General features: G+C 39.7%; 1 protein-coding gene across 1 annotated transcript in view; it reads left to right on the plus strand.

Moving 5' to 3' along the window:
- LOC122717908 (AT-rich interactive domain-containing protein 1B) overlaps positions 1 to 9,260 on the plus strand; it is a 65,211-nt gene extending 55,951 nt beyond the window's left edge. The window contains exons 4-6 of the mRNA XM_043942423.1: positions 1,474 to 1,497; positions 2,077 to 2,192; positions 8,773 to 9,260. Coding sequence (XP_043798358.1) covers positions 1,474 to 1,497; positions 2,077 to 2,192; positions 8,773 to 8,982 — 350 coding nt within the window. The 3' untranslated portion in view covers positions 8,983 to 9,260. The remainder of the gene's footprint in view (positions 1 to 1,473; positions 1,498 to 2,076; positions 2,193 to 8,772) is intronic.
- The last annotated feature ends 655 nt before the right edge of the window (positions 9,261 to 9,915 follow it).

Raw genomic sequence — 9,915 nt, forward strand, 5'->3', positions numbered from 1 at the left:
GGGGGGGGGGGCGGAGGGGAATTCCAACGATTTCGAAGTAGTTTCGAGGCCTGGACAAAGGGAAAAATTGACGAGTTATTTAATCTAATATCGCGCGCTCGATCGGAATTTCGTACGACGCTGACGCGTAAACGTTATTTCTCCCATTCTCCCCTCCCTGCCTCCCTGCCCCTTTTATCGCTTTCCGCCGCTCTCTCGTTCGCAATTATGCGCCACCTTCGCAAAGAGGAGCGTCCAGTGATTATCGCGCGCCAATTTTCGCGGCGGATAATGTTCGTTACGTTAAAAGAATTCCTCTCGAAGTTTTTTTTTAAAATTTCCCCCGCTACGAAATTTCGCATTCTCGAAACGTGAACAAAATTTAACGAATAATTTCCCGCTTAGAAAATTTTCAAATTATCTCCCCGGATCCCCGGAGGGTTTAAATTAAATTAATCAGAAATTTATATTTCCGGAAGGGAGGAATATAATTTTCGAGAAATTGACTTTTCGTTCTCGAAAATGGCGACGGGAAATTTTGGTCGGTTGGAGGGAGAAAGGGAAAGAAACGACGAGACATGATACGGTTCGGATTCGAAACAAGGCGTAATATATACAACGTATCACTCACTCGAGAAAAACACGAAAAAAAAAAAAAAAAAAAANGAACCAACTACACCGACACTAAAGAAAGAAAGAAAGAAAAAAAAAAAGAAAAAAATTCTCTTTTCCAAGGAAAATGCATCTCTCTTGACACTCTTGCATCGTCTCACATGTATACACAGATTATATATATAATTTATATATATATATATATATATATATACGTGTATGCCCGAACCCCCCCCCCCCCTTTATGCCCTTTTTTTGCCCTTTAGTGAGATGTTTATGAGCTGTAGTACTGTCAGATTATTCGTGGTATGCAAGCGAATCCCCAACCCCGCCCCGCCCCCCCCCCTTTTTTTCTCTCCACTTGACTTGTTGTACGTGTTTTTACTTCTTATACATATACATATATTATATATATATACCCTTGACAATCTATCTTTTCATTTTTTTAATTGTAATATGTATTATTAAGTAACGTATCCATGTAATATCGCATATTATATAGTATCGAGATTATTATTATTATTATTGTTATTGTTATTATTTTTGTTTTGGCTGAGAAAATGTACTTTGCAAAAAAAAAAAAAAAAAATGCAAGTAATTTTTGCTCGATGAAACAACAAAAAAAAAAAAAAAAGAAACATTAGGGTAAAGAGAATTACAATCAAAAAAAGAAAGCAAAAAAGATATCCAAGAAACACGCATAAAAAAAAGAAAAAAGAATGCATTGCACACACAGTCAGAGTACAAGATACATATATATATATATTTATACGACGACCCGTATATATAGACAAAGACAGAATAAAGAAAAAAAAACGGGTCGTCCTGTTGAAACTAGTACACCATTGATTCACATTTGTCTTCTTTTTTTTCTGCTTTCAGCTGCACAGATTCCACAACGCGGAGGTAAGTACAAGATCAAATCGAACAACGTTCTCCATCTCCGTTTTATTCCGTCTTAATTGGGCCGATCAATTACACGCGCGCCACCTGTGCGCGCGTACGGGGAAACACGAGGAAGAAACGTCTCTTTCTTTTCTTTTCGCTTCGATTCGCATCTTCCCTCTTCCCTCCCCCCCCCTCCCCTTTCCTGCTTCTCTCGACAGCAGTAGTACCCTTTGAAAGGGTACTAAAATCTTACGGAAACGTAAATGGCTGCTTCACCAGGAAGAGGATCAACCTCGAACACCGGCCGATTCGTAAATCCTCTCCCCTCCTACCCTTTTTCTTCACACGGCATCCCTTTTTCATCCGTTAATTAGCGATTAATTTTGGCGTCGAGAAGTGAAGACTTTCCTAGAAGATTCGATTTTTTTCTTTTATTGCAATTTATTTGTTTATATATTTGAAAATCATTTCCTTTTTTTTTCTTCTAATCAATCGAAATTATTTTGATCGTTGGAGGAAGGAATTTTAATTTAAAAATTTTCGCGATTCTAATGACGATAAGATCCAGATGGAATGATCCCGTGCGAATTTTTGCAGCATGCAAGAGGAAAGACGAGATGGCGAACCAGGCAGAACACCAACAGCCCGCCCCCAAGAAACCGCGCCTGGTTTTCACAGACCTTCAGCGCCGTACTCTACAGGCTATTTTTAAAGTAAGTCTTGTATAACTTAACTTGCGTTTTGATCGATACCGCCGCCGCCGCCGCCGCCGCCTCGTTCTAACGTGTCTCGATTGTCCCGGGTATGCTCAAATCGTGCACCTTCTCTATAGAATTTTATATCTCCCCCCCTCCTATATCTTAAATCTCTTTTCCCTCCTCCTTTCTCTAATAATAAAAATTTCTCTAATAATTTATGTATAAATTATACGTATGATATATAATTTATTAATAATTATATTAATATATATTAATTCATATAGATCGAAAATTTAGTATCCAACGTTGTAAGGATATTTTCGATTTTCTAGAAATTTTAAAAGCACCCGTATATCCTTCTTAGAGGATAGGAAAGTTCTTCTTCTTCTTACGTTTCTATAAGGGAGTTTCCCTTCCTTCAGACCGGGTTGTTAAAAATCAAATATTTCGCGGCGATTTTCTTCCCATCGAGAGAATAGATTTCGTCGATTATCGGTGTTTTCCGAGCGTTTCTCCGAGTAAATGTATATCCATAAGTGTCAAAAACCCATCGAATGCGCATGCGCGAGAAAAAATTCGTCAACTACGTACGAGCGAGCGAATTGGCGGCAACGCTCTTTTAATGGAGGGGACTCAATCGGAATGACAACGCTGGTAAATTACGATGGATGGACACCGTGTAACCGTGGTGCCGCATTCCATCGGATCGCGATAAAAGGGGAGTCGAGTGGTTTCATCTTGAAACGGCCCTTCCATTCGCTTGGGAAGGCAGAATTTCGATCGTTTCGATATATATATATATATACACGAGTATGAGTTAAAAGAAAATCGTAGAAAAATTATATTAATGAATAAAATTTCTCGAGTTTGAAAATTTTCTTAATAGATTGATTTTGATCGAGGAGTATTCGAAGGCAGGTTTATGTATATAAATATTATCGAGAAGAGATCGAATTTGGTCGGTATTAACGTCTGCCGAGTATAATCCATGTATTATATTATAAACGGAATAGGGCGGAATGTGAATGAGACCGTGACGCGATCATGGAGTATTTTAGTTTACGATTAACCCTTTGCAAACGATGAACCCATATATGCGTTCAGTGTAAGTTATCCGCATAACCGATCGACTCACGTATGCGTTAGGCGAAAACAATCGAGAGAGAGAGAGAGAGAGAGAGAAAGAGAGAAGCGATGCCCTCGCTATTATGGGTTCGGTTCATGCCTTCAACCGACGATACTTTTTTTTTCCACGATGAAAAAAAAAAAAAAAAAAAAAAGAAGAAAAGGAGGAAAATAAGAAGGAAAAAAAAGAAAGAAAGAAAGAAATGAAATAAATGTTTCGATTCGACGGATAAGTGCGTCGCTAGCGAAGAGTTATATGCCCGCTATAACGTAACAAACTTTATTCTCACGCGTTTCAACAAAATGTGCGTCCGTTGTTCAACGGTAACAATTCACAGTTTGCTTCACCCGACTCCGTATAATAGTCCGTTTAAAAATACGAAATCATTCCTACGCGCTGTATCTTCTTTCAATCGGTCAAGTAGGGATCGATCGATATTTTATTACCTTCTCGAAAATTTAATGCATTCTGTTCGAATTATCCGATTTCCAGCGAAATCAGATGAAAATAATCGAAGAGAGAAGGAGAACAGAATTTCGATTTTTTTTCCTTTTTTCTTCTCGAAATCATTCCTTGGAAAATAGTATAGATTTCTTTTTTCTGGAAAATTTCCTTTTTCTCTCTCTCTCGAAATACACTCAATATCAACGAAAATATTAATTAAGATCGAAATCATCTCTTCGAAACTATCCTATTGAAAAATAATTTAGAATCTCTATCTGGAACGCTTCCTTTTCTCTCTCTCTCTCTCTCTCTTTCTCTCTCGAGCTACGCTTTGTCTCTCGAAATATTATATATTTAATCGAAAATATTAATTAAGATTCGAAAAGTATATTTACTTTTTTTCTCCCTTTCTAAAAATTCCTATCTAAAACACTTTCGAATAATTCCTTTTCTCTTTCTCCTCCTCGTTTACACTTTGTTTCTCGAAATATATTAACTCGATTCCCTCTCTCTCTCTCTCTCTCTCTCTCTCTCTCTCTCTCTCTCTCTCTCTCTCTCTCTCTCTCTCTCGAGTCGAACAACGTTCTTAGAGGGCGTGCATTGATAAAGGGAGGCTGATTTCTCGCGTGCACGCGGAGAAAAACGCGGGAGAAGGGGGAGGGGAGAGGGGCAGCGGGACGACGCTGGGAGGACGACGAGGCTTTTCAGCCGTGTCAGCCGCGTAAAACTCGCCTCGATCGATCCGCGTTGAATTATTTCGCGGCCGATTCCTTGGCCGCGCGCCATTCGATCTGAGCGGAACGATCACTCGCCATTCCCGAAACTTGCATTTCCATCCCGTTTCTACGAAACTTTTCGAAAAAATTTTTCCAATGTATCTCTCATATTGCACTTACCAAAAAATCTAGGATGTCTATTATTAATATATATTGATTAAAAAAAAAGAAAAATAAAAACTCAATATTTCCCCCATTCTTCGATCTTCGAAAATCGAGAGAATCGATTCGTTCCTGCTACGAAAGAAGAAAGGGAAAAAAAGAAACGCGAAGATTTCAAGTTTTTATTTCCTCCCTAATAATATAATAGTCGACAGTTTTATATTTTATCCGTGTCTCGTCGTTGGTGGAGGAGCTGCTAGAGGAAAGGAGAAGTCTGTGATGACGGCGCGGAATTCGCGGCTGCTCACTCGAAACCGTCGATATCGCGGCCATTCGACTCCATTCGCAGTGTAACATTCTACAATCCTCGAAAGGCACGCCTGGTAACAAGTTTCGAGTTTGTTTGCAGTTTGTTGAGAAATTGAGCGTCGACCGAACCGAGTTTTTCCTTTTCCCCCCTCTTTGCTTTCCTTTTTTTCTCTTTTCTGAAATTTCGGCTCTGCCCTTTTACGGCCCCCTCCCTTCTCCAGAATCAAGCTAATCGAGGAAATCGCTCCTACTTTGCGGCCCGCGTTTCGCTTTTCGACTCGCGGATTACTATCGAAATTGAGCGCCCGGATTAAGTTTGGATTTTAATCAAACGAGCTTTACATTAGGCTTGATTAGGATTTGATCAAGGCTCGCACCGTTTCTACATTAATATAATTCTAATCTATCGTTTTATTCGATATCCGTGGAGGGGTGAATTAGTAAATGAGATTCTATCGCTCGATGGATTTAAATTTGATCGTAACTCTTATATATATATATATATATATATATATATATATATTTTAGATCCAATAACGAATATTTCCACTTCCTCTCACTTCCATTCGGTTCAATAATTCGAAGACATATCGAAATCAGGATATTTCGAAAAAGTCGAGTTAAGTTCAAGAGGAATAGAATGAATAATGAAGAAAAATCTACTAATTTTTTTCCAGAGAGAATTCGAAATTCTGGGGAGGGGGTTAATTTCGAGAGGCAGGTATGAAAATGATTCTGCGTTCCGGGAAAAGGGGAAAGCGGTTGTTCCCACTCTTTGGAACTATGCCAAATAGTTGGCGAATTGACCTTAGCCCAGTTAAACTGCAACGAATCTTTCTCCGATTCTATTTCCCTTCTCCCCGATTATACGACTTTTAAACTCCCCTCCCCAATCAGCCACGCGTGCTCGACACGACCATCTCTCACCCTTCGAACTTTTCGAAACACGCGGTTTTCTCCACTCGACACATCCCCCCCCCCTCTCCTGAATAATTAAAAGAAATCGGGTATCATTTTCATTGTTTTTTTTCAAAATCGTCAAAAACGAATAATCGAATAATTTATTCGAGGAATAAATTCGAATTTATTTAAGTATGGGGAAGAAAGGGTGAGAGGGAAAATAATTTCAGACAGTTTTGTTTTTCGAGACCCACCCTTCGCCTATCCATGACACGTATGATGCAACCCCCTCTCTCGGTTTCTCAGGCTCGTACACTGGGGCTGTCAAGGAATAATCACGATCCTCGCGCCGATAGTGTCCCGTATTTCCAACAATTGATACGCCCCTCCCTCTCTAGACGTAGACGTAGAGACCTTCGTTTCGTTGCGTTACACGCGGTGAATTACACCCAGGACAGGATATCGATACGGTTCCTTAAACGTCTACCCTGTTCCCAAGTTGTGTGAATGCAAGTAATTCCATTCCAGATCTTCGCTTTGCAGTTATAAAAAATTTTTAAAGTCTAAATATCTCTCTTAAGAAGAGACAGAAGAAGAGGATTATTGAAAAAAAAAAAATTGAATTTCGAGGATAAAAGGATTTTCAGATCGATTCAAAATCGATCAACATTTTCCAATTCTAATAAGAATATTAAGATTGTAATTTCCCTTTGACCGAACGATTTTTTCGCGTGAATTATCGTATTCGAGTAATTCTATCAATCTTCATTTTAGTTTATCAAAAGTTTCGAATTTTAATATCTCTTTTAGCCAGAGAGACAAAAGAAAAGGATTTTCAAATATTTAAGACGTAATTCCCCTTGGAACGATCTTCTTCGTTGAATTTATCGTATTCACGCCTGTTCTCGCGATTTCTCGTTTCGATCCGCGAGAAGAAATCGTAATTTTATTTAAAACCGATGCCCGTTTCCCGCGTTAAACGCGTTAATTAACGCGTTCGTGGTGCACGCGCATCACGGTTTGTAATAATTGTTCCTTCGAGCAATCGATACCTTCTCCCTCTCTCTCTCTACTCTCGCTCACTCGCTCTCTATATAGCTGCTCCGTCCGTGTTATTGATCGACCTACGTCGAGTAAGAAACGTCGCGTGGGAAGAAAGCGTGCCAGGCCAGCGTTTACCACATGCACGACAAATGTTTACACACGTTGCTACGTTCGTACGAACCCGCGGTTTTCTTCTCCTCCTTCTCCTTCTCGCGGCTCGTAGAGAAGGTAGTAGGACAAAGTGGATACCAAAAAAATCCTTTTTCCCTCGTTCTTTTCTTGTATTCAGAAGAATAAGAATAACTTGGAATTCCTTTGGATCTTTTCTTCCAATATTTTTTTTAACGAAATTCATTTATATATATATATATTAGATTATATGGAAAGTAATTTCATTTTTTCACACAAGTGTCGCTAGTCGAACATTTATATATATAGATATATATAGATATTGGGTTGTACGGTAAGTAATTTCGTTTTTTCGCACGAGTGTCGCTAGTCGAACGTTTTATCCAGCCAACTTCATTCTAAACCGTGTTGTTATTATATACTTCGAGAGTTGGCATTTCATGGTGGTTTGTTTATAAGAAAAATTCGTTCGATTCTGTTGTGTTTTTCGTGCGTGATAACACAAGATGAAAGACAAGAAGTTGTATTTTCGACATATTTTATCTTTTTTGTAAAAGGTAAGAATGTTGTTCAGGCGAGTTTCGTTCCGACAATTTCGTTCGAATTGAAATTGACGAAGACGAAATAAAGGCACCGATCGAATAACGGACTCGAGAAACCGCTACGAGATCGAATTCGACTGTTCACAAATTACTTTCCGAACAACCCATTAAAATATCGATGCAATATTGTATCCTTCAAGAAAAATAGTGATATTCTTCGCGGAGAATAGTAGTGGTATCCACTGTTATTATTAATTATAAACACGAGAGATGCGTTTATGGGATTAATTAGGCAAGTGAAAATACGCGTGTTGCTTAATAAATCGAAACGTGTGTGAAAAAGTAAATTGAGATACAACTCGATGCAACAAGGACGGATAGAAATAGAAGAATTGTAGGTTGAGTTGGGAGGATGAATATTTATTTAGCGGAGGAAGAAGTCAAAGAGAAGAGGGAAGTAGTGGGCGCACAAAGGTTTCCGTTCGATGCGTTTCTTCGAAAGGCGAAGAGGGCGTAATTTACGCTCGAGTTTTCCTTTTCTCTTCTTTTCCCCCATTGATATTTATTTATCGGATTCAATTTTTTCCTTTTTCTTTTTCTTTTTTCGAAGAAAGAGTCGAGGATCCTTTTCAAGTTAATACAACTTAAAGGATCGAATGGGGACGGTTATGTGGGCGGTTATGGAGTGGCGGAGAGGTTTATTATAGTTTCGTCAGAGAAGGCGAGGGGGGAGGGAGCTCTGGAGACCCCGAAAGGCTACCTTAAACCCTTGGCAAATCTCAGAAGCTAGCATGAATATTCATCGATCCAGGAACTCTGCTCTGCAAACAAAGTGCTTTAAATTCTAATTCGGTAATAGGTTGCTCGAAATTCCTCGGCCCCCTTAAAACGCGCCTTTTAAAATATTCACTGTCTATGATAAATTCCTTACCATATATATATATATATATATATATATATCTAATAGCTTAATAGGTGAAAATAATATTCGAATATTTGTTACTCGAGCAATTTCAAGCGATCTTAAAGTTTTCCTTGCACACAATTCAAGAAGAAAACCTAGATTACACCTACATTCCAATTTCCTCACCTTCTCTCAATCCCCAAAACTCTACTACACCTCTTTACACGTCTCGTTTCATCCCCGCGTCGCGATCCCAAAATATTTCGATAAAAATCCGTTTCGCTTTGTTGACCGACCATCTTCCGACCGATTTTTCCAGGAGACGAAGAGGCCGTCGAAAGAGATGCAGGTGACAATCGCTAGGCAGCTGGGCCTGGAGCCGACCACGGTCGGCAACTTCTTCATGAACGCTCGACGCCGCTCCATGGACAAGTGGAAGGACGAGGATCCGAAGACCGTCGCGGTCGAGGAGGGGCAGCTATCGCCCACGATAGGTATCGGGCAACGGCAACCAAGCGACGTTTTGTGACACACGTCCGACCACGAGGAGTACCACGACGAGTCGCCCGAGGAAGACCTCCCCTTCTCGTAAGGGGGTCGCGGATTTCGCGCGCGACGCGGCGATTATCACCACTCGAGACGCTCGACTGCTGACCTGGAACGTCAGTTTTCGGCCATATTCCCAGTTTCCACTCGTCGCCCCCCGTCGTCGTGGGATCGTGGGCGCGCGGGGCCCCTCCCCCTCCCCCTCCCCCCCAAAAAATAAACAGACAGAGAGAGAGAGAAAAAGAAACGGAGAAAGGGCAAACGTCGACGTAGCGGGGATTTTACATATAAATATATATATATATATATATACACATACATATTCGAATTTTTCTCCCCTCAAAGGGGGCCTAGCTGCCTAGAATAATGATTCGTTCGTGTGTGTCTATAATATATGTATATATATATATACATATTCGTGGATAGAGAATTTTGAGGGGGAGGGGGGAGACGGATATCGTCGCAACAACACGCTAGGTTTCACCCCTTCGCGGTTGTCGTCCTGTTTAGCGGGGGGAGGGGAGGGGAGGGGAGGGGTTAGGAAAGGAAGATAATAGTTTGCAAATGATTTTTCGAGATCTATTTATTTATTTTCGTTCTAATTCGCTTCCTTTCATCGGTGTTAACTAAGTTTTGTTTTGTTTTTTTTTTTTTTTTTTTTTTTACTTTCACGCGTCAATTTCACTATTTCTATTATATACACGTATATACATATATCTGAATCGATTTTTATTTCTCGTTTCGATCTGTTATCTTTCGATTTCGCTTCGTGAGCGATAATAATAATTTAAAAATATTTTCACGTGTTATTGTAGAAGAAAGAAAGAAAGAAAGAAAGAAAGAAAGAAAGAAAGGAAAAGAGAAATCGGTGTGCCTGAACGATAAAGATTCGTAAAATTGTATTTCGTGACGAAAG

This window comes from Apis laboriosa, unplaced genomic scaffold (genome assembly GCF_014066325.1).
Source record: "Apis laboriosa isolate Shangri-la unplaced genomic scaffold, ASM1406632v1 scaffold5_cov152, whole genome shotgun sequence".
In the NCBI taxonomy this organism is placed as follows: domain Eukaryota; kingdom Metazoa; phylum Arthropoda; class Insecta; order Hymenoptera; family Apidae; genus Apis; species Apis laboriosa.